The sequence below is a fragment of the Ostrinia nubilalis genome, chromosome 6 (genome assembly GCF_963855985.1).
Source record: "Ostrinia nubilalis chromosome 6, ilOstNubi1.1, whole genome shotgun sequence".
NCBI classification, from domain to species: Eukaryota; Metazoa; Arthropoda; class Insecta; order Lepidoptera; family Crambidae; genus Ostrinia; species Ostrinia nubilalis.
The window spans coordinates 17,880,337-17,906,887 of record NC_087093.1 but is presented as its reverse complement, the minus strand read 5'-3'; the positions used below and the strand labels follow the sequence as shown (position 1 = coordinate 17,906,887).

The following is a 26,551-nucleotide window of genomic DNA, read 5'->3' as shown; positions in this document are numbered from 1 at the left end:
TATCTTTCACAATAATCAATTGCAACTTGACACTTATCATTGTCCCATACAATTTATCAACATAAGTAGGTACCTACCTACATATTCATACCATAAGTGCATGTTGATGCGATGTGTATCAAGTGACTGTCGTGATCCGGAACCGGTAGGTATTGTTTTGAGAGGACAGATAACTAGAAAATAAATTGCGAATACAGCCGCGTTTTATAACAGTATCGCACAGCATAGCTTCACAAGCGTACAAAATCTCTCCTTTTAAGAAAAGTTGTGACAATGGTTCCCGATTTTACGAATAAAGTTGTGTTGGTGACCGGCGCGAGCGCGGGAATCGGGGAGGCCATCGCGCTGTTGTTTGCGAAGCTTGGCGCAAAGTTGGCGATCGTGGGCCGGGACGCCGGGAACCTGGGGAGCGTGGCCAAGCGCTGCCAGGCCGAGAAAGGCCTGGCCCCGCTGGCGATCGTAGCCGACTTGGCCACGGACGTCGGTTGCGACAAAACTGCCAAGGACACCCTCGCACATTATGGAAGGTAAGCGATCGTTCAATAAGTAAGTATACTTTTTTATCTGAACCCATCAATGTAGGCCAAATAACTCCAATTGCCTCTGTTAATTAGAGATGCTATCTGACCTGATGATGATGATGATTCAGTCCTTGTCGGAAAGAATGAACAATAGCGGACGGTTTCTTGCTGGAATCCCGCATCAGCCATCATTAAGTCGTTTCGACCAAAGTAACAAAAGAGCAAACCTTCCTAGTGTTTAGGTTAAGATGATTACTTAGCTGTTGTGTACTTGTTGTTGTTGTATAAAGGTTTATCTATGCATGTATGTTTCAGGCTGGATGTGCTGATAAACAACGCGGGCGTGGGTGCACGTACGTGCATCCAGAACGCCGACATGGAAACTTTTGACCGCGTGTTCAATACGAACGTGCGCGGCGTGTACAACCTCACGCGTCAGCTCGTGCCTGCTCTCATCAAGAGCAAAGGCAACATCGTCAACATCTCCAGCATCGCCGGCACCTGCGTGACGGTGGGCAGCTTGCCCTACCCCATGTCCAAGGTAATCCGCGTCTTTGGTATTTTCCCCAGGCATGGGCTCAAAACTGATCGCCATCGCCTAGCTTAGTAGTTCGCGAACAGGATTTACTAGTGGTTGCGGGTTGAATCCCTGCACAAACATAGATATCCGTTTATGTTGGTAAGAGTGTTTCCTAGTCGATACCGTGACTAGGAGTTCAAAATCAAAAGCTGAACCACAATAATTTTAAGGCTTTATGAGAAAGTGCAACAAAGTCAAGTTCGCTTGCAGGCGGCGCTGGACCACTTTTCGAAACTCATCGCTCTAGAACTGGCACCACTGCGCGTGCGCGTCAACACCGTTAGCCCCGGCGTCACTGTGAGTACTTTAACCCACTACTTAATACCCCCTTCATTACTGATCTAAGTTACGTACTTACGCGGGCATTGAACAGGGAACATTGAATTGTTGCCGCCCCTTTAAAAAATATCGGGTTATTTTGTCTAGATCAGCCTTAAGAAGGCTAATCAAGACAATCTAGGTGGACCGACGATCTGGTGAGGGTCGCGGGAGGTGCCTGGATGCGAGCGGCGCAGGACCCGTCTTTGTGGAAATCCTTGGGGGAGGCCTTTGTCCAGCAGTGGACGTCTTTCGGCTGAAACAACAACAACAACAGTCTCTTATTTTTCATTACAACCCCAGGTGAGCAAGTTCGTGCAGCGACTAACGGACTACAACGAGAAGCAGTACCAGGACTGGCTGAAGAACGCCTCGGGCTCCATCCCGCTGGGGCGCGTGTGCTCGGGAGAGGACATCGCCAAGATGGTGGCGCACCTGGCCAGCGACGAGCTCAGCGCGCTCGTCACCGGCACCGTGGTGGAGGTCGACGGAGGCATGCGGTTCGGAAACATCGGCGGGCTAGTGCAGAGTTATGCAAAATAAGCAAACGAAGTAGATCTCTAACTTCGTCAATATAGTAGACCCTCAATCATCATTAAGCACATGACGTACCTACCTACTATTTTAACTAGTTTTTAAAAAAACATACAGTTTTTATGTTACCTACCTACAAACCTAAGAAAAGCGCAATAAACTAATTAGTTACAAAGTACCTAGTAAGTTCTAAATTACCTGGCCTTACCAATTTTTTTTTCTCTCAAAAAGTTACGCAAAGGTGGAAATCATGGTGAAACCTAGAGTGGAATTTAAGTACTTAATTATCTCAAACACTTAGGCAGGTACCTGATTGTTTTTCAAAAGTAGGTAGGTATGGCTGCATTCATACTTAACACGGGATCGATATCTGCCGTCAAGAAGGCCACCCATCAGAATGTTAACTATTTGCACTAAGAGGTACTTAATCAATATGTACTTTCTAATTTAACTGTCCAAATAGTCCCGTTAACCCCTGGTGGTAAGTCAATATGCTTAAGTGTTACGAGAATGGATTTCTCCTCGATAGTCCAGCGGCAATGGGGTTCGAAACTGCGTTCCTCGGATCTCGATCAGAGTTCAAAACCGCCACCATTATTCATCATCATCATCATCATGTCAGCCATAGGACGTCCACTGCTGATCATAGGCCTCCCCCAATGACTTCCACATCGCACGGTTGCATCCAGCGCCTTCCTGCTACCTTTATCAGGTCGTCGGTCTACCATTATGGTCGCGTCTAAATAAAACTGCCTCCTTGGCTACTTTTTATCTTAACTGTACTTTATTATTTCATTTGGTAAATGTCACATTGTTTAGTCAGTAAATAACAACATCAAAATAACATTTACTTTTAGTCTATCGACCGATGAATCATCAAGTTATTAGGTACCTACTTATTTTATTTTCCTTAATATCGTCAACATACCTGGTATCTAACACCTAGTCAAAACAAATCATCAACAACAAATATTCTACGATAGGTATTTTGTTTATTATTTTTTAATTACTTTTGAGGTAATGGTACGTAATTAAGAAGTTATGATCTTCTACTAGATTAAACATAATATCCGAATTTCAATTTGAACGGGTAGTAGTAACCTTATTTCGAAAAAAGATAATTTGATTTTGGTACCTACTTGCTGTAAGTATCTCGTTTTTGCATCCCTAATGTTACAGAGGTTGTATGGCATTATTGTTTAAATACAATTTTGAACCCTAACGGGCACACTACAGTATAATGTTAGAGAGGGGAAGAATTTTTGAAAATTTTAATGCAAGTAGGTAAGTAGGTAGGTATCGTACCTATCTGCGGAAAGATTAAATAGATTAAAATACATCAGAGTAGCTGTTACTGTTACACTCTTGGAATCGGATCTAGTCACCATTGAAATGACGTAAACGAATAGTGTAGGTTCTTCCCGCGTGCCCTTTTAATATGACCAGTTTATATTGACCAGTTACTATTGTTTATTGTAAATGTTAGTTATCCGCTTACTATTTATTGGAATCAAGCACAAGTAGGTAGTCAGTCTGGATCTTGATCCCTTCTTCTACACTTGTGGTAACTGAAGCAACGTGTGCCCTGCTTCTAATGGCTCCGTGCCGTGACTGTTTTAATGTCAGTACTTAATGGGTCAATTGGCTAATTTATAATTTATTCAGTTAGTTTGCATCAACTAAACCTGTCACCGGTCAGTTTACCCTATCGATAATATTCCTTCACCTTTGCTATGCAGATAGCAAACACATTATAAAACTTCTGAGTTTCGACGATAGTTACGAGTGGAATCTGCAGCGTGAAAGGTTAGTACTTGCACTGTGTTTTAATATTCAATAAATTTATTGCATTACCATAATTATGTAAGGTAGGTGGTTAGGTCCATATTGTTTCTGTCTTTATTAAATCTTTTATTTTTTATTTTGTTTATAAATGTACTCACTTAGGCACGTTATCTTCCTTGCAGATGATGCAGATGAATTTAGTAGTTTTGTTGGCGAGTGCTGCCTTGGTTAGTGGCTATGGAGTTACGAGTAAGTTGCACGGCGGGTATTACCGAGTCCCAGCTAACGCCGGGACTGTGCTGATGAAAGACGTCGCGAAGCCCTACCAGCTGGACATCGACCGCGACACCAACACCTTGTTCTTCAGCTACTCCGTCTACGAACAACACCGGCGCGAAGGAGATGACAACGTCTTCCGCTCTGCTTACGTTAACTTAAAAGACGGCACTTCAGGCACCATCCCCGGCGTCCACAATGGCTTCGCCAACGCTTACGACACCCAACAAAAAATTGTTTACATCGGTGGCGACACAGGTGTCCACAAATTCGATTACCGTACCAAAACAGCCACAAACTTGAACATCACGGAAAGCAACATCTGGCAGATGTTTTACAAAAACGGCCTCTATTTCACCACCTATCCTGACCAGAAAGCGTTCGTTTACAAAAATGAGAGGCTTAGACTCGTGCCGGAACTGATGGACGTAAAGGCAACGCTGGTGGCCCTGGAAAAGGATGATAGTATAGTTTACTCTTTGGATGGGGACCTGAGGCGGACTTCGGAGGGGCGGGTCTACGAGCTGGGCTCGTACAATGTGAATGGTTTCAACACTGACGTCAACGGTGACTTGTACTTCTCGACATCGGATGCTATTTACCAGGTTAACGGGAATGCTGTGCAGAAGTTCGCTGCGTTTCCCGACATCTATGGGTTTGCTTTCGAGGGGGACAAGCAGATCATCTACGGAACAGAGAACAGTGTGATGCGCCTGACCCTGACCTCAGACATGTTCGGCGATGATAATAAAACTAAAGACGAGGAATCGAACAACGTTCCACAATAAATTGGCAAAGAAATTACAGTACCTCCATACAGGGATTAAAATGTTTACATACTAACACCTATGTTATAACAATAAGGTGCAATAAATGAATATGAATACGAATGCTTTTTCCTCAACAAAATTGTTAATCATCTAAGTATTAACAAATCAATTACTTAAAAGGTAAACAGTAACAACTAATAGATAGCACATAACCTTGAATATACATAATACAAGTTTATTTACATTATAGCTGCAGTGTTTACTTACATAAAGGTAGGTAGGTACTTCATGAAAGATAATAGCAATATGGAAATAGATAAAATTATGTAAACAAGTCGTAACTGTAATACAGCGACTGAATGAACAGATAAACTTGAAATCGACAAGGTTAAACAAAGAAACAATATTATTAAAAGCTATAAATGCAATGGTTTTCAGAATCTGAACTCGGAATAGCTTAAATTTAAGTAATTTATGCCTAAAAATTGATGAAGGATTGATGGTGAAAACGGGGATAAGCCTTTTTCCGATTTTAGCAATTCAAGTAGGATTTTTGAGGATCATTCATGGGCGTACTCAGCTTCTGGCCTAGGTAAAGGGGCAAGTCATATTTTTAAGCCAGATAGTTTCACCTAGCTCCTTGTTACTTCCAGGGGTACTTATGCCCATGATTGTTATCCTCGCCGCATGGGTGATTCCACTGCTCAAACGCAACAACTTTAATCATGTCAAAATAAAAAAAACATCTACTTCTTCATAGGTGTGAATTGTACGAACTGGCTGATAATTTAGTATTGGTAAAATTATGTACTGTTTTATTTTAATATTTTTTACTTTCTGAAATATCTGATAAACGCCATCTAGTGTTGTTGCTACGAATTAATTTTCAATGACGTCAGTACATGGATACGTTCACAAGAAAAATTTAAATCTACTACCCAACGATAGATGGCAATGCAAACTTCATGTTTAATGTTGCTACTGACCGCTAGATGTCACTATCAGGCCGAAACTTTTTGAGTTGGTATTTCGGATTGGAAATCTTCGTTTATTCATTTATCAAATTTTTGATTGCCACAAAATATTTGTAATTTATTTCTAGAATTTTAACTATTTCATCCTTGCTCTACTCATAGGTATATTTTTTGGTTTCAGTATTTTTTTCATAGATAGATAGCCTACCAAATATTGTACTAAATAGGTACCTATATTTACAAATAAAATCCGACAATTTGAATGTAATGCTTGCTTGCTACTTATCTAAAAAAAAATCGAAGGGTAGACGGTAGATTACAAATAATATGCAAGGTAGGACGCGCCAAAACTCACGAGCAAAAAACTAAATCTTCAAAATTAAATTGTAACAATGTATGCCTCCACAAAGGATTCCGACTAAACGCATCAAACACAGAAAAATGTGCGTTTAAAGCGTCAGGGACACAATGGGGCCGAAGTGTCAGCAAGTCAATCTGATTATCACGCTCCTGCGAGCTCGTGAGAAGACATCTTACTAAACATTGTCCGGTGCGCGGTGTTGCCTCGTTATGATTTACCTCTAAAATAATTCTGCTTAATATAGTACTTTAAGCCTCAAAAGATTTTGAAATATTACGGATTAGAAAACCAATCACTTTTGCAGAGTAGGCTTACCTAGATACTATATTTACCTACGCAAAATGGATAGTTACATAGAGTTCATGGGTTGAATTAAAGAAACACGAAAATTGTATCAGAAAGACCCGTCGGCGAACTTTAAAAACTGTGTCAAAGTTCTTTTTTTATCAATTAGAACACTTTACCTAATAACAAAAATAATAGGCACCTGTGTGAGGACTAAGGAATATCTTATTAAAATTATTCCATGTCCATGTTATTATTAATGTTATAGCAACCCAAAAATCCTAAAAAAACTCTTATGCCATCGTGAGAACATGTCCGTCACGTCAAGTGTCACAAAGTCGCAAGCCTCGGTTCTGCGGCCCAGCGCACCCGCGGTGCTCCAACGCTTCAGTGGATGCACAGACAAGTGTTTTGCAAGTGTTTAGTTTATTCACACGACACTATTATTATTAAAGTAAGAATAGGTAATGTCTGAATAAAATAAATATGTAAAACTTTTGCGTTAAGTAACAGGTTTTAATGTAGAGAAAGTGTTTAGATCCATTTCAGTCATTAACGCCTGAAAATGCGATAATTTATTCGTATTTATAACATGATTTAGGTATATTTGTAAAACATCATTATTGTATTGCAGGTCGTTTTCTTCTTGGTTTTCCCTAATAACCTACTTCTGAAACATCATATTATTAAGAACTTTTCAAAAGCTCTTTGTTTAACAAGTGGTTTAAATTTAATCTCGTGTAGGTAATAATTACTTTGTTTTCAGGTGTACCTGTACAACATTCCCGAGCTGTGTGTAAATTGAGAGACTTTTTACAAAAAAAGTTTTTCAGAGTATTTCAGCTCAGCAGCAAAATAGATATTTTTTAAGAAGAACAGACCAAGTTATTTGAAACTAAAACAGTAAAATAAAAAACCTTGCTACACAAACAGTTTGTTGCCACTCAGAGAGAGCTTTTTCTGCTGTTTTCTTTTAACAAAACGGGCTTCAGTAGCCGTGTGTAACGCGATATGCGTATTTACACAACTGTTACTAGCATCGGATACTGCAGTGACTTTTTACCACCCTAGTTTGTTACAAAAAGTGTGACGTAAGTGTGATGTAAGTATTTTGAATTCAGTATTTTTCTTTAATAACTTATTGTTAAAAATAAGAGTTTACAGTTACAGTAATAGCATTTCTATTTCAACAACTAAGCGATTCCGACTAATAGAGTTAAGTGCGTTAAGTTGCAATTTGCATTTGAAGTAATATCACATAACAAATGACGTAAAGTGGAACATTGAAGTAATATTACTACGTAATACATTATAACTCAATGAAGTAGAAGGAGCTTTTTGTTCAGTAACTCGTAGCGTTCAATGACTGAAAATGTACCTCACTATATTGTGGAGTAAAGATTACTGACTGAATAATTTACTAACTACAAAAGTCATTATTAGAGTTTGCAAAAATTATTTTTTTTTCGTTACATCCTAAAACAAAATTCTACTTGATAGAGCTTTTAAGCAGTTCCTTTCATTTCACAAAAATATACGTGTGAGCCAACAGCCAACCTCGTCAAACCTCAATGTTTGTTTTATTTATTTCAATCAAGCGATTCCGTCGCGTTCATACAAAATATTTTCCATGTCTATCCTCATTTAGTTAATAGGGAGGGCCTTTTAGGCCGGAGACAACGGCCGGTGTCAGGTAACCCTTTCAACGCCGTAGGAAACCCTACACGGCCCTTTTTAGCTTTTTTGCCGAAGTTTTTCTCAAAAACGCCGCCTATCAGAAAGGCTCTATATTCATAATCAAATCGCCAATTGTGTAGGAAACATTATGACAGGCGGCAAGGTGTTCTCAGCTATGATTTATTATATCGTTGCACCCCTGTAGCCCTGGCAGGGGAAGTCGGTGCGAATGTCATTAGTAACGGTTTTTGGTGTTTGATATAGTATTTTCTTTCTGTTAGGGGTGGTTAAGACGTTAAAAATCGGAGTTGTTATAATTAAGAACATAATTGGTTAATCGTAAGTCAATGTTGGTAAGAAATATTTGGTAACTTTGAAAGCTTATGATAAAATTGTTATTAAACGTCGAAACATTTGAGTGGCCCTAAATTAAAATTAATTGCCATTGTTATTTAAAATCTCTTGATGATTACCTACCATCACCGAGCATACAGATGGCTTGCTAAATTAAAATACTTGTAAATATTTTATGTTGATCGAAAATAAATTATATTAATCCAAAAAACTTTCTCATTCCCTCACATGTACATATTCGCACCTGACCGAAACTGGATAGCGCTGTTCTCAAAGGCACTCAAGACAATTTCCAACTTCAACAACGGGCATCCATTTTAATTCATCCGATTCATTACATTCAAGGGTTGGCGTTGCTTGCATTCGCCGATACGCGTTTGTGTTGGCCCAACATTGGACGCACCGTATATCTATCAGAATAGGGTTGAGATTCGCGGCTGTTCTCCAACTGGCCAGTGGGCGGGGCCGCGGCGCCTTTGATCCGTCGTTAACCCTCTCGCTGCCGCGTCGGAGGAAGACAAGGATCGTGTTGCTGTTTCCGCTTTACAGAACATTACTCGGGATTCCATTTGAGGAGTTTGACATATTGTGCGATCGGCATACAGTTTGTTAATGCGGTTTTCCATGTTGAGGTTTTCCTTTTAAAAGTATTTGTTTATCGACATGCTATTTACTTATTTACTATATTGATTGTCATTTTGTTTTTGATTCACACACACATTCATTTTATTCGTTTCAGCCAAATGACATCCACTGCTGGACAAAGGTCTCCCTCAAGTATTTCTAAAACGACCGGTCTAGGCAGCGCATTCACAATTATTATTACTCAATAATTTATTTCTTCCATAATGTTATATTATTTAATATCATATTATTGTTATCGCTCTTACATTAATTAAATTTCATACACAACTAATTTTATTTTCCATTTTAGGAAATTCCAATAGGAAGTCGTGTATTAGTTAAATTGGTTTTGTTTTAAATTTAATACAAATACGATTCAATAGTTCTCAGATAGCACTCAGGAAAATTATGTGAATTAAAGTAATTTGTATTATAAGTTAATGTTTCAGTAATTTACTGACACAGGACGTTTGGCGGGTGTCGGGTGTTTAAAAATAAAGTGCGGGCTCCAGTGACAGGCGAATTAGGCACGCATCGAATGGTGACCGCTCATTTATTTTTTCGCGTCGCAATCAACGCTCTCAGCACGATCCTGCTGCTTCCCGCAAAGCCTTCGCTTTCAAACTCAAAAAACGTGCCTCAAAAACAAACTTAAATTCTTATATATCCTTAAGTCTCAATTCCAGGCAACGGACTGCTTACTAGAGCCTTTGATCATCAAAATTAAACTCTACACCTTAATAGCTGATGTTACGATTGAATATTCAGTGTTCAGCTCTCTGTATGTGTAAGAGGGAGTGAGAGGAGCATCTCTCCTTAAAATAAATTGTCCCCGATATATCCCCACGCGTATTTTACAAGGCATTTACACCTCGCTGAGGTAAACGCACACTGAGACGAATAAACGAGATATTACAAGGAAAACTAATTCGCAAAGCACATAGTTAACATTCAACATGCTAATTGGAATTACTTAGTAAAGTTTTTTTTTTATCCACAACGAGGAAGCTCTTGGCCTGTATCTCACCTGATGGTAACTAAGTGATGATCAGGCAGAAGGTGGAAGCGAGTAGTCAGTCAGAACTAAGCAAAGCTTAATTTATGATCAAGTTTCCAAAAAATGGAATACAATTTTTAAAGATGTTTATAGCATTTATATCTATCAATCAAACAATGACAAACTATCTCTTTGCCTGAAAAAAAGCGACGCTCTTATTAAAAACTTTTCAGGATTTATAATAAAATTTACCCTGAAAACTTTTTACGTATTCCATTACAGTCAGGATGATCCAAACTATTGAGACCCCCAACTTCGGTAATTGATCAAAAGATATAGAACGAAAGTAAATAGGAATAGTTAAAATGAGCTTAGAATTTTACGCAACTTTGGCTATAGTAACTATATACATCTTTCTGAAATCTTCATAGCCCTTTAAAAACTCACGCTAACCCCGCGTTTTCTCGCCCCAGTGCGTGCCGCCCCGCCCGACCTTAAGCGGCGTATCAAAAAGGATTATTCGAGCTATAAATATGGCCGGCGAGATTATAATAATTTGAATAATAACATTAAAATAATAATAATGCGGCCGCTCTGCGCCCGCGCCGATGGAGACGTCAAACGTTAATAGATTTATCTCCGGCCATGCATCAATATTATTGTGCGGTTTGTGTGTACGGCACGTTGTCGGTTCATTAGGGCGAGATAAATAATACAAAGATGATTAACAATGGCGATCGATACGCGTTCGATCCGGTGATCGTTTGTCTCGGCGGCTAATGATGCTCATTACAACATTATAAGAAGGTTAACTATACTTTCTTTTGAGTATGCACAAAGGATGGTGAGTTTTTTAAGTGTAACAATTTTGTATCGAATCTCGTAATCCCGTGCTACGATAACAACTCATATTTTATAAAGTATTTTATCGGTAATTTTTTTATTTTTCAAAATAATATAAAATCATTATGTGTACAGTTAATAATTTAGAATACATATTTATTTGTATTCTGATATTTACTTAACCCTTGCTCGCTGGTTTGTTACTACCGCAATAAATTATTGTAAATCCTCGAAGCGGACTAAGTATTATACAGTCGCTAGTTGATAAAGTGCAATTAACGAGTCATTGCTAGTTAGAATTCCTAAACAATGTAGGTTGTAGTTTACCTCTATTATTAACAAATATTTGGCCCCGTTGCGATAACATAAATCACATCTGTCGATACGTCAAATTAATTACACGCGCAAACGAGCTTTTATACCAAAGCTCACTGTCCCTAGTCGTAAAACATCAGATTCAATGGCAATATTTCCAATTCAGTACGTCTCAAAGGGCTATTATCCGAGCCTAACTCTGAAAATGAAAAAAAAAATACGATTGCGTCCGAAAGTCAGATTTGGCGCGCTTTTGTGACGTCTCGCGTGACTTTTGGGTGTGTTCAGGAACTATGGAAACATCCCGGACAATGGGTGCAGTTCGTGCTGCGCCGTGAAACACTCCGATGGGTGGTTTATTGTTTTACGACGGGCATTACACGCTTCTATGCCTTTGTGCTCGAGTTTTACAACACAATGGCGTACAAATCGAAGGAATTCGAATATTCGGCCGTTGTCAGGCGCTTGATGGAGTGTCGTAATCTTTCTTCCTGTCACATATTTGTTGTGTCGCGATCAAAGTGTACGATACACGTGTTGTGTTGGAACAATATGGATCCACAAACTTGTCTGACCTGACCGCATGATACATAGTATCTTTATAACGCACAATCAATGTTATATCAATACCACATTCACAAGAGCCTCTAAATGCTTAAAGCTTGGACACTCGGAAAAGTTCTTTAAAGCTCTGACGTAACGCATGTCATGGCGGCAATCACGATTATAATAAACACAACGACACACAATTCACAGGTAAAAGACAATGCCGGAAATTGGCGTCTTTTTTTTTCGCGCGGCCATCGACCAAACCTTGTTTTTTGATTAAAAAATAGTGTAATAAACCAAACTTACTATGACATGTATACCTCTAAACTCAGTCTGAACTGAGTTACGAGCATTAGAAGTTTGATGATTTTACATACTAGATTTGCTTTTTGCGCGCAAGTTTTGTATGAAATTGCAACAAAATAGTGACATTGTATGTGTAAACAAACAATACCATCCATTAAAGGCTCTAGACATCAGTGTGGCGTAGAATCAGCGCATTAAAAAAATAGCGGAATATTTTGTTGCAATTTCTTACAAAACTTGCGCGCAAAAAGGAAATCTAGTATGTAAATCATCAAACTTCTAACGCTCGTAACTCAGTTCAGACTGAGTTTAGAGGTACACATGTCATAGTAAGTTTGGTTTATTACACTATTTTGTAATCAAAAAACAAAGTTTGGTCAATGGCCGCGCGAAAAAAAAAAAGACGCCACCTTCCATACAAAATCTGGCATTGCCATTTTCTATGCCTTTTTTTGAACTAATCCTACTGTTACTTCCTGAAATTGCATTTAAAAGTTTGAGCCACCAAAGCTCCCCTTCATTGTAGTTACTATTTGTTTGATGTTTTAGTACTTACATAGTCAGCTGTCTTAAAACGTATTCGGGTGTTCTGGTGAAAAATTTGAGACATTAAGTTACAATTTATTAAACGAAGGTGAAGGAATGTTACGCTAATAACATGAACTCACTGTACGTGTTAAAAGCTATGTCCATTACGAACAAACTTGTCTATTTCAATAAGTTGACTATAAAGCCTTCACAGTGTGTAGACGAAGTTTATGGTTTTCTCAAAGCGCTCCAACTAAGTTATGTTTCCTTCTGCTCTAACGATTGTAATAAACGTAATAACGCATCTATACATTCGATTTTGTCTAATTAAAAGGTTAATAATTCGAATAGGAACGGATTATGCTTATTAATCGGTCAATAAGCGGGCATAGACTGTTTATCCCCGGGTTTCGGTTAAGTATCGATTAGCGATCAGGTTGTAGACGAGGATGCTGATTGAGACGTACAACGGTAACTAGGTGCCTTCGATTTCTTGAGCTTGAGTTTTAACTACGAACAACAATATTAATTCGAAGTGTGAAATAGTGACTGAGTTTCTTGCGCTGCTTCTTTTCAGCTCTGGCCCATTTATTGTCCTGAAGCAGTGGTAGGGTTAATACTGGGACGTGTAAAAGTGCCTTTCAAAAACCTACTTGCAAAAATAAAATGAGTGTTTTATGAAGTTTTAGATTTTATGAAAGTAGAAGTAGGGTTGTAGAGGGTGACTTCAGTGAATTGTCTCGTAATGCTGAAAATAAGTGGAACAGCTTTAGACAATATTAGTTGAATATTAATTTCTATTATTGCGCAAAACTTTCTCAAAAGTTCCACGGCTGCATCAATTGTGTTTCATCATCTCTACATAACTACATATACCCAATAAATAATTTCCCCATTATTACTTCCTAATAAGCTGAAACGCAACAATAATGGTTTATTTGTTTTTTTTTCCACACAACATTGAAACTTTTTGAACCATTTCGTTGCGCACTGGCCATCCATTGCTTCCGCGAAGGGTATTGTGCCCGAGGCACTGTGCGATTGTCTTTGCGTCCCGCGGCGAGGGTAGGCAGCGCAGTGGGCGCTACTGCGCGGTCACGTGACCTTGCCTTCCCGTTACGTGAACTAGGATACAGGGTGGTGAAGAAAAATGAGAATCATTTTTGAAAAGTCCTTTTATGGGGTGTTTAGAAGAGATCGCAATTATTTCTAAAAAGTATTTTTAAGGGTTGTTTAGAACATATCGTTTCGTAACGATAAGATCGCCTTAGTCGTGCCTAACTTGTTATGTTTGTGCTGTCTGGCAATTTTGTTTTGTGAAAGTTGTTGTATAATAATAAATAGTATCTAATAAACAGTATCTAATAAATAAACTAAAGTTAGAAAATAATTCATGAGAATCATCTATGAAGATGAAGTACATTACTGTATTTACCATCAATAAGTTGCCATGCAGTCCAGATTCAAAAATACCCACAAGTTAGATATAATACTTTTCCGTCTAACATGGAAGAGCTTTCGTAGCAAAATGTTAGCAACTAGCTATTCGTATAATTAAAGCAAAAACAGCAGGAAACAGACAGTAAAACACAGTAGCACCCTGTATAGCCATGATCACCTCCGCATTGTCGGGTAACAGCGCGGGCGCATTGTGCTGGAGCCCTAGGGCTCCTTCCTGGAATGGAAAGCTTGTTGTGATTGATTAGTGGACTATAAATAAACACAAACACTGGCTATTGTAGGTTTTAACACAAGTAATAGTATTTAGAGTAGGCGCACACCGTTGATTTTTAGTAGGCCGATAGTTGTGCCCGATTTTAAATTGTATGAAGAATCGGCCAAATCGAATCGGCGTAGTGTGCGCACTCCCATACATGCCCATTGCCCATACTGATCAACTGCCCGACTAAACTATCGGCCGACGAAAAATCAACGGTGTGCGCCTACTCTTAGAAAAGAAAGAAGTAGTTTTTCTTGATTTAATCATAAGTAATCTATTACACTTTGATCTTAGCCAAAAGGCCGAGAAGAGGTATAAGTAATTTATTGGTTTTGGTTATTTTTCACCAAATTTTCATGAAAATTTTCAGTAGATGGTAATAATTATCTGCCATGCCGAACCTATCCAAATACATAGATGTAATATTCACAGTGATTTTGAGTAAACTTATGTATGAATACAAAGTGAAGTAGGTACTTAGATAATGTTATGATATAATTTAGGGACAGTTCAATATCTATTTGAGTCGATTTTTATAATTTTATTTATAAAACTTCTAGTTTCGAAATGGTGTTTATATGAGTAGTCCATAAGTAAGACGACTAGAAAACTTTCTTTTCGCTGATAACTTTCGCCAAGTTAATGAACATCGGAAAGCTTTCAGTCCACATTTCACAAGAAATTCGATACAGCGCTAATTAGGCTAGAGTAACGGTTCGTGACTTGTCCTCTGCTAACTTAACGACTAGTAGCTAATTAAAATACGACTTGATCAAAATCAACATTTGTCGTGTCGCTAAATTATTGCCCCTAAAAATACATTTTGAACGCACTTTACGATTCCTTTGATGGTTTTACGAGGCTTGTCGCCAGAAACTGCTGATTATGTGGACGCAGGATGTCACGGGCTCGCCGCTGGCTTCAACATAACCTGTAATAAAACATTTGATGCGTTTTTTTCTCAAAAATATCACTTTATATCTACTTAGCGAAGTGGGTTTATGGCGTGTAAATCATGGTGCAATTGATTATTTGGAAACATTAAGTTTTTGTCGACGAGCGCCCAAATAAATTCGAAATCCACTCGGAAACGGCGACGTTTGGAATTAAATACGGCGAAGTGTTTTGATTCAAATTAAATTGATGCTAAAAGCTTCCTGTTTGAAATTATATTTTTAAGAAGTTCACATAAATAATCATGCGTTTCTCATTTTTAAAATCAACCTAAAAAAATCTATTGGAAATAATGGACAGTGAATCAACAACACGTCTTCCAACTAAAAACTTCTTTCTTTCTCTAAGAATGTGTCAACAGAAATGCAAATATTCATTTGTCTGACAAACACAGTGTATGCAACACCCCCGTGGCTCCCCGAACAAAACCAAGATCAGCACAATAAATAACTGAAACAATACGACAATTCAATGTAACCAAAACAAATTAAGCGATCCTTTTGTACAGAGAGTCTTTGTCCATTGGTAACCATTCAGGGGCACCATAAAACTATAGAAATGAGACACGAGAAGTATAAAAAATCTAAATATATGGTAGTTGTAAACTTGGGCAAGACAAAGATTAGGCATTGTTAACTTTAAACTTGTCAGGATAAAGTCAAATTTTGTCTGCAAAGGAGTGTCAACACTAAGTAGCTGCAAGTGGTCTATTTGGTACCACGGAAAATAAAAATTTATTGACTTGCAGTGAGAATTGAAAGAGCCAGGGCTCGTGTCGTGGCACTTTACAAATAAAGCAGCCAGCATTGTTTACGATCAACGCGAACGTAAACAATTATAAAATGTAATTTACGGCCGCCAGGGCTTGTTTGTCTACAGGAACGTTAAAAGAGTTGAGTGACACCTCGTTGTTTGTAAACATTTCGTCATACTTTCATAATATTCGAAGTAAGAATTAACGAAACCTTTTATTTACGACATGGCTGGCGTGAGTTTAAAGTTTGTCACGACTGGACGTTCCCACAATTTGATTACAAACCGAACTGTAATATCAATTCATCATGTCTTTGTATAAATCAATATAATTTTTAATTGTTTTGTTTTTTGTGGGCAGTGAGTTATTTGGCCGTCTAACGCCGGGTGAATAATCCCCGACGCGTCTCAATTTGTAGAGCGGGATGCGCGCGCGCACTGATCGCGCCGCCTTCACATAAATCACAACGAAATGGCAACATGACTCAGAAAACTTGTAAAAACGCTTGGGAATATTTATATTTATTGTCACGGATGGGTTTAATGAGAAAATATTATTTATGTGTTTGGTGTTTTCGTAAAATTTAATTATGATATCTCGAAATTATGCTCGATCTTCATTTTTATGAATGTTTATCATGCATCTTTTGACAGGTCATTTTAATATCAAGGTTTTTAAAATAAATTTAAAACTTCAGAACTGACCACAATTTCGAAAAAACATGTTATGGATAGGTAATACTCTATCATCGATATATCGAATTAACAATCTGCACTAGTTCTTACAAGAATTAAAAAAACCTCTCATCATCACTGCAGCAGTGTCATAATTTTCAATCCCTAATCAGTCTTTTACCAAATCTGTCGTTTCCTTGCACTACTAGTATAAAATTTAAAAGACATAAATCAAGCATCTGTTGTCTGTCGGCTGACATTCACAAGGGCAGAAAGCCTGAGTTGTATCACTTAACTTTAACCGTAACTATATATAACCGGTGTCTTTGTCTGGACTTTGATAGAATTTTGACGTTTGGTGAAATTGTTATAAAATTGTAGTTAAAGTAAGATGGCGTAACCCAGGGTAAGACACCTCGCAGATTAGGTACAGACCTTTAGTCGGCTAATGTGTGGTCGGCTTCCAACTTGTGTGAGGAATCCGGCGATACCAAATAAATAAATAAATATCCTTGGACATTTTACAAACACTGCGCTTCTAGTCCCAAACTAAGCAAAGCTTGTACTATGGGTACTAGACAACGGATATAAGCATTAAACACACTTATAGCCTGACCAGGAACATAAAAACCCTCGCCATGTTGCGGAAAATTAATGGTACTAATTTCTTTTAATGGCAACAGTAACTGAAAACTTCATTGACATGTCACCTTGCATGTCAGTCTATTGTTGTCAAAGTGTAAACAAACTTTATTTTAAATGTGCGCAATTGATTTTGTGAATTAAATTGCTAAAATCTTTTTATAGTCGTGAAAGAAAAGTGGTTCACAATGTGTTAAAGTATTTGTCGAAGAGAAATACTAAGGGTTCGGACAATATTTTCATTGAATAATGTTTCTGACAAAGGTTGTCAAATTGACTGACATGTTTATCGTATAGTACAGTCAACTATGAAAATTAGCTGTGGTTTCAACTAGGCTATTTTAAAGTTTTTTGTCACTTTGTAAGTGTTGAATTTTATGGAATTGGGAAAGAAGTACCGAGTTTGAAGCGTTCATGAGCAGACATTGTAGTTGAATAGGTATTCAAGTTCAGAATTTTATTATTGATGAATAATAATAAAATCCTACTTGCTCGATTGATGGTTTCATTTAATTTATTGAAACCAGTTGACCTATAATATAATATTTTTTTGTTAATTTATGAAAATATTAAATTAGCCCATAATCCTGAATCCTGATACATAAAGTTAGCCTATTAATTTAATACAGGTACGACTGTACCCAGTGTTGCACTATCAAATGCAATTGACGCGCCTCTATGCCAGGGTTTTTATGTTCCTGGTCAGGCTATAAATACTTTTTTTTTGTAAATACATACATATTACACATAGAAATCGATATAATATGCGCAAAAGTCTATAAGTGCTATAAGTGCGGGGTATCTAAAGAAGATATAATACTTTATTTCCAACGGAGATTCTCACTAAATACTCGTACACATAATACTGGATCAAGATACGTTGTCGTCTTGTCTGTCTCTACCTTTTGGGCTGCGATAAGATACACGGCTTTAGCTCTTAGCAATTTTGATGCTGCTTTTTAATCTACATCAAAACGGAGAAGGTTCTCAATTCGGTTGGTATTTTTCATTTACAATTTTATCGATTAACTATAAGAAAATTGCCCATTTTCAAATGGGGTGTACTGTGACGTTTGTAACTTCTTACAGCCACCGGTAAAGTTCAAAACGGTTTTGAACATGTCAGTGTAGATCGCACACCTGTTGACGCGTGGAGCCCGCGCTCGCGAGCGAGCCATAATTGATGAGCCGGCCCACTGGACCCCCGCCGGCATTTGGGGGTCACGCTGTGAGCGCGGCGCGAGTCATAAACTGAAGGGTTATAGGGCAGTCGCTGGAGAACGCATTCCGATTCCGAATTGTGCTCGCGAGCATTTGCTTGATGAGCGTTTGTCACGTGAGCACATTGTTTTATATGCTCCTAGTACCTAGGTATAAATGTAAACACCTGATTTTATCTTTAGTATAAAAGTAGTCTCTGACCTAACCGCCGCATCTATCAAACACTTTGTATTTGTACCAAACTACGCAAAGTGATTTTTTGATTGATCATCATGATTTTTAATTGGACTGCTAATCAGTATGAAATCACACACATTACACTGATTTGGTATAGTCCGTTTCTTCTTATAGAAGCTAAAAGACAGACTCTAAAAACTAAAAGACAATCGCTGCCCGCTCATCACTTGCCCCGCGCACGATTCGCTCTCGTGTTCGGTTGCCAAAATAAAACATTAATATTATAGTCTAATAAACATGTTACACCTGCCTGGGGCTTTGTTTTGTTGGCCGACTGCAACTTTCAGCCGACTCTACGCGATAATCAAGTTTTAATTCTTTTGTTATTGAGATGTTTGTTCGCGGCCATTGAGCTGTCAGGATGGTAGCGTCGATTGCGAAGGGTTAATTGTTATGTTTAATTAGATTTTACTGAAGATAGGCGTGCTCTTATATTAAATTAAAGCGTGCTGGTAAGTAATTTGAGGTATAATTCAGAAGGCAGATGCTTTAATGAAATCGCTGGAGGTTTTATGGTTATTGTTTATTATTACCTACCGCGACTTTATCCACGTGAATTCTGGTCTTTAACTCTTCCAAAAACCGGGATACAAACTATCCTATGTTTTTCCTGGGTCTCAAACTTTCTGTACGGTGCGTCACCGTACAATTGCAAACATCAGCAATATATTACTATGCGCGGCTGACCCAATTTTATATTTTATGTTTTACATTATTTTAAGTTTAGTGTTCGATTTAGCAGCCTAGCAAGTGGCCGCGACTCTCGTTAATCAATTATTGTACCTTTATACGTAATCAAGTAATAAATACCTACATTCAACAAGGAGTTTGAATCATTCTCTTCATAATCAACATAATCAAGAAAGGTGTATAGCTAGCAATAGACCATACATCTTTATTCGAGCCGGATTTATCTACAATCAAGAAAACTCAGTGCTTTGTGAATCTCGCGTACGGAGCGAATCGGTCCATTTGGCCTCCCGGAAGAGGGTCTCACCAACTGGATTGAGAAGGCGCATAATCTGTACAGAGTTCGCAAGGACATTGGGGACTAGTACCTAAACAAGAAATCAAGAATCAAGCAAATACATCAAACAAGAAATCAAGAAACAAGTAAGCATTCATCAAACAAGCAAGCAATCAAGAAACAAGTAAGAAATCAAGAAACAAGTAAGCATTCATCAAACAAGTAAGAAATCAAGAAACAAGTAAGCATTCATCAAACAAGTAAGAAATCAAGAAACAAGTAAGAAATAAAGAAACAAGCAAGCATTCATCAAACACTCGAACACTCATCAAAAAAGCAAGTAAATCAGGTACAAATACAATTTATAGCAAGCAATTTCAATCAATTTCAAGCAATAATCAAGCATGTCTTCAATGGAAGATATTTTAGCAAACCAAGAGCAACTCATAGATGCAATTTACAAAATCCAAACCAATTTCAAGAAAGACGGACGTGAAAGAAAAACAGCAGATTATATTAAACGCAAAATATCTACTTTAGACAATTACTGGGTAGAATTCAACAACAATCACATACAGTTGTGGGCGTGTCAAGACAAGTCTCATGCCTACTTCACCGAAAACAAGTATGAACATATGAAGTCGACGTATGAAAACATCAAAACAGCTCTGCAAATGTACGAGCCAATGACAGAATCCAGGCCGCCGACTCCCCTACTCAAACCTGCAACACCATTAGCAGCACCATCGACATCCACGGCTCCAGCTACACCCAAGGAGTCGCGTGGTACTAACAGCAAAACAGAAGACTTACTGAAAAAGCAAGCAAGTAACTTCAGAGCGTTTCATAGAACGACATCCAATATCAACATCGATTCTATAACTGAGAAATGGGAGTTGGAAGACCTGCTTAATTCTCTGCAATCACGCTGGTCAGCCATTGACAGTCTCCACTGGGAGATTGATAGCGAAACTCAAGGCACCAGTAACAACGAATACGATAGAGCATTTTCATCATACGAGCAAATGTATAACAACATCAAACGAACCATAAACAGCAAGCTTTGGTCGGTATCCCACCGGGAAAAATCCACTCCTCAGATGGATATACCTACCTTCAGTGGAAATTACCATCAGTGGACCTCCTTCAAGGACTTGTTCGTTGAAACAATACACAACAACCCCTCGTTATCGAATGCCCAGAAAATGCAGTTCCTCAAGGGCAAGGTGCGAGGAGAAGCAGACAGGCTGATACAACATCTACCAATTAGTTCCGACAACTACAATATATGCTGGGAAATACTCAACCATCGATACAATAACAAGAAACTTATCTTCACTTCATACATAAACAACTTGCTATCAATTCCTGCCGTACAGCAACAGTCCTTACACCAAATCAAGCGCCTTCACGACACCACATTGGAAACCATCAATGCCATAAAAAACCTAGGCATTGATATCAGCACATGGGATCCGTTGCTAGTACATCTACTTTCACAAAAACTGGATAATGAATCATTCACCGACTACAATGAATGTCTGGAACAACCACGTGAACTACCAACGATGTCAGATTTTTTGAACTTCCTGGAATGCAAGTTTACAACAATGGAGTCCTCACGTAGAAAACAAGATTCACCAACGACAAGGCCTTTAACACATCAAGCTTCGCCAAAGCCAAATAAAACAAGATTTCAAGTATACTCAAACAATAACATGGCAGAACAAAACACAAACAACAATCAACTAAGAACTTACAAGTGTTCTTTATGCAATTACAACAATCATGGAATTTATTTTTGTGAAAAATTCTTATCAATGTCGCCACAACAACGACTCAATACAGCATCAAGACTCAAGTTATGCTTCAATTGCCTAATAAAGCACCAAGGAAACTGTAGAGTGCAAAAACGATGCCGAGAATGCCAAGGTCAACATAACACAGTATTACACGAAGCCTTTGCATCAACAAATAACACAGCAAGACCAAGTACATCAAGAATGGTCAACCACAGCAACTCCTCCAGGACTACTGTTCCCATTCAACAACATGAGTCACCCGAAGTACTGTTGGCAACTGCGATCGTACAAGTTCAAGCCGCCAATGGCAACTACTACAAACTACGAGCACTACTCGACCAAGGATCGCAAACATCAATTATCACTGAGAAAGCAGCTCAAATTTTATCATTACCACGACGTCAATGTACTGGAGTCATAACTGGAATCGGAGCCAAGGAAAATAACTGCAAGGGAATAATAAACATAACTATCAAGTCAAATAACTGCGAATATACATTACAAACCGACGTGCTTATTATGAAAACGCTAATTAACAACCTGCCAAGTAACACATTATCGAAACCATCATGGGAGTTCCTAGAAAACATACAACTAGCAGATCCTGAGTTCTACAAAAGTCGCCCCGTCGACCTACTTTTGGGGGCGGAGGTGTACTCTAACATCATTTTGGATGGCATCTGTCGAGAAAACAATCAAACACCAATAGCGCAACAAACGCGATTTGGTTGGATATTAAGCGGAAGCGCCAATACAACTACATTACAATGCAACGTCTTATTAAACAACATTGAAGATATACAACGATTTTGGCAAATTGAAGACATTACACAACAAGAGTCATCATTGTCATCTGAAGATCAAGCATGCATAGAATTTTACAAAGCAACAACCGTTCGACGAGAGGATGGGAGATATCAAGTAAAACTTCCTCTAAAACCCAACTTCATACAAGGATTGGGAACGTCAAAACACAAGGCCATTGCGCAATTCAATCAACTGGAACAAAAATTTACGAAGCAAAATGACACCGCAATTAATTACAAAACTTTTATCGACGAATACCTAACATCAGGTCACATGCAACTTGCACGTGGCAACACGACACCGGAATACTTTTTACCTCACCACTGTGTCTTACGCAACGAGTCGACAACAACTGCACTTAGAGTTGTGTTTAACGCATCTGCAAAAACTTCTACTGGGATGAGCCTCAATGACCTCATGTACAGAGGCCCTAACCTACAACAAGATCTACAGTTTTTAATCTTAAAATGGCGACAATACAAGTATGCATACACAGCTGATATCGAAAAAATGTTTCGACAGATATGGTTAAATGAAGAACATCAACAATATCACAAGATTGTATGGCGAGACAATCAAACGAAACCAATACAAGAATACGAGTTAACTACCGTCACCTACGGCACCAAGGCCGCGCCATTTTTGGCAATGATGACGCTTAAGCAACTCGCAGACGATGAAGAGCATAATTATCAAGAAAATCAAGCAGCTACTGTCTTACGAGATTGTTTCTATATGGATGACCTCATTCATGGAAGTCATTCATTATCATCAGCCAAACAGTTAAAACATGACCTCATAAACCTATTGAAGTCAGGAGGCTTCAATCTAAGGAAGTGGTCATCTAATACACCAGAGCTAGTCGAGGACAGCAACAAGAGAGACAATTTTGATTTTCGTGGACTTGAATCAACGAAAGCATTGGGACTTCGGTGGAACCCACAAGAAGACAGTTTTACCTTTGAATCAAAAATACCAACAAGTCAAACAAAAACCACGAAAAGAACATTATTATCTGCTATATCAACCATCTTCGATCCTCTCGGTTGGCTCTCACCTCTCACTGTCAAGCTAAAACTCCTATTTCAATCTACATGGCTGTCAAACATCGACTGGAATGATAACCTTCCGGATGACATTAATTTGGAATGGTTAAAAATCAGAGACGAGATACAAAATATTAATCAAATAAAGGTTCAAAGATGGCTCGAAACGCAAGAAAACGATGTCATTGAACTGCATGGATTTTGCGACGCATCAATAAAAGCATACGCTTGCGTCATTTACTGCAAAATAACACGAAGAGGCCAAAGTACAGTGGTTCTGGTCGCCGCGAAAACGCGACTAGTTCCGGTCAGCAAAACGGTCACATTACCTCGGCTGGAGTTATGTGGCGCAGTTTTATTATCGCAATTAATTGACAAAGTTAGAAAAAGTTTACCCAATTATCAAATCAAGACCCTGGGCTGGACTGATTCAACAGCAGTTTTGGGGTGGCTGCAAGGTGATCCAGACAAGTGGAAGACCTTCGTAGCGAACAGAGTCAAGCAAGTGACTGAAATATTGCCTGGAAGCGACTGGCGATACGTCAAATCTCAAGATAATCCCGCTGATTGTGCTAGCAGGGGTCTGACAGTCACTCAATTAGAAAAGCATTCTCTTTGGTGGCAAGGTCCAAGCTGGCTACATTCATACGAAGATCAACCCGAACAAGCGTCGTTCGAAACAAGTGAAGATCTGAAAAAGAAAAAACAAGTTAATACATCTACATACCAAGAAATGAGCACCATCAAGGAATTAATGCAAAAATATAGCACGTTCAAGAAACTGATTCACATCTTAGCGTGGCTATACAGATTTAAATTGACTACACTAAACAAGAAAAACTTACCATCATACCTTACCTTAGAGGAAATCCGTTTCTCCAAGTTGAAAATAATTCAACACGTACAGCAAGAATACTTCTCTCAAGAGATAAATGACCTGAAAACTAACGGGATCATCAACTCAAAAAGCAGCATACTTAACCTCAACCCTCATCTTGACGAACAAGGCATCCTCCGTGTTGGCGGAAGACTAAGACATGCACAGATAAGCTCGGAAATGAAGCAGCCTATCATCATTCCACATGCAAGTCATCTTACCGACCTCTTAATCGATGAAGCTCACGCTCTCACTTACCACGGTGGGGCACGTTTAACGACCTCATTCCTTCGTCAACGATACTGGATTGTGGGTGGCATCAGGGCCATCAAGAAGCGCCTACGTGGGTGCGTCAAGTGCAGGCGATACGACACAAACAAGAAACATCAGATCATGGGTGACTTACCACACGCTAGAAGCAACCCATCCCGCCCATTTTATCACACCGGCGTGGACTTTACGGGTCACATCATGATAAAGAGCAGCAAAGGGCGTGGCATCAAGTGCACAAAGGGTTATGTGGCAGTGTTCGTGTGTATGGCGACAAAGGCTGTACACTTAGAACTTGTCTCTGACCTAACCACATCAGCATTCCTAGCCGCTCTAAAGAGAATGGCTGCTAGACGAGGAAAGCCACATCATATCTACAGTGATAATGGCACCAACTTTATCGGAGCAAGTAAAGCCATACAGCAAGAATACGAGATACTTCAATCTACTCTTCATCAAAACAACAGTCATTTTATGCAAGAAATAACAGAAATGAACATTCAATGGCATTTTAACGCCCCTTCCTGGCCTTCAGCAGGCGGCCTCTGGGAGGCCGCAGTAAAGAGCTTAAAATACCACCTCAAACGCGTCGTCGGTGAACAAAAACTGACGTACGAAGAATTTTCGACCGTATTATCACAGCTAGAAGGGTGTTTAAACGCAAGACCATTGTGTGCCATCAGTGAAGATCCAGAAGATCTGGATTACCTAACTCCATCGCACTTCCTATCAAGTGGACCTGTGCTAACATTATTTGAAACAGAGCAAGATCTCAGAACAAGATGGTATCTATGTCAAAAAATATATAACGACATCTGGAAGAGATGGCGTTCAGAGTACTTAACTCAATTAACTACCAGAGGCAAGTGGAAACAAAATCAAAAAAACCTCAAAATCAATGATCTGGTAGTCATACACGACGACAACTTGCCATCGGGACGGTGGGCCATGGGGCGCGTCATTGAACTCCACCCTGGCCCCGATGGACACGTGCGAGTAGTTTCATTAAAAACCAAGAACGGTTACCTTAGACGTCCGGTAGTAAAATTATCTTTACTGCCTATCAATCAGAACTCAAATCAAGACAGCAAACAAGTTAATACAGCAAGTGTATCTCCAATACATGAAGAAAACAAGAAACGCGTGAAAAACATTGGTTTCAACTTTAAATCAATAGTATTGGCTCTACTTTATTTTATGAGCATACTTACAACAGCATCATGCACCTTCGTAAACACACCGCTGAAACAAAACCAAGGAATTTATTTCGATAAAATTTCGGATATGCAAGTAATAAGAGACGACTGGACTGTAGTGGTTTATTACAAGATGGAACCATACTGGCAAGGGATGAAGACATTCGAAAATTACTTCAATTACTTGGAAGATACATGCAAGAAACTGAACGAAGAAGTGCATTGTGACGTCATTCTATGGCAGCTACGTCACAGCTACGACGAACTGCAACACTATAATACGATACTGATGACGCAACACACGCGCACACGCTCGCGCAGGCGACGCGGTCTAATCAACGCAGTGGGCTCAGTGGCTAATACACTGTTTGGAGTCCTAGATGAGAAGTTTGCCGAGCAGTATCAGAAAGATATTACTCTCATACATGATAATGAACAACATTTGGCATCACTGTGGCGAAATCAAACATCTATCGTCGAAGCCGAATATAATTTACTGAAAAGAAGCGAGGAAGCCATCAATAAGCAACACAAATTAGTAAACAAACACCTAATTAAAATAGAAAACGCCGTGAACATACTTAATTCAGAGGTGTTCAACATTTCACAAGCAAATTACATGACGTTGACCGCTGTAGCTGCAAGTAACATGATACACGAACTGCGAAATATGCAAGAAACCCTGCTGAATACGGTCACCGACGTTTATCATGGAAGATTCAACTTCCATCTCTTATCACCTGAACAACTTAGAAACGAGCTAAGTGTCATAGCAAGTCAGATCTCA

At 38.8% G+C, this 26,551-nt stretch overlaps 2 protein-coding genes across 2 annotated transcripts; both read left to right on the top strand.

Moving 5' to 3' along the window:
* Nucleotides 1-273: 273 nt before the first annotated feature.
* LOC135072756 (3-oxoacyl-[acyl-carrier-protein] reductase FabG-like) lies at nucleotides 274-2,131 on the top strand. The gene is made up of 4 exons (XM_063966794.1): nucleotides 274-527; nucleotides 837-1,062; nucleotides 1,312-1,398; nucleotides 1,723-2,131. Exons 1-4 carry the CDS (start codon nucleotides 274-276, stop codon nucleotides 1,960-1,962), a joined length of 807 nt encoding a protein of 268 aa, XP_063822864.1. The 3' UTR covers nucleotides 1,963-2,131.
* A 1,480-nt stretch (nucleotides 2,132-3,611) lies between these two features.
* On the top strand, nucleotides 3,612-4,805 carry LOC135073013 (ommochrome-binding protein-like). Its single transcript, XM_063967010.1, has 2 exons — nucleotides 3,612-3,759; nucleotides 3,921-4,805. The coding sequence occupies exon 2, from the start codon at nucleotides 3,921-3,923 to the stop codon at nucleotides 4,800-4,802; it is 882 nt and encodes a 293-aa protein (XP_063823080.1). The 5' UTR covers nucleotides 3,612-3,759; the 3' UTR covers nucleotides 4,803-4,805.
* The last annotated feature ends 21,746 nt before the right edge of the window (nucleotides 4,806-26,551 follow it).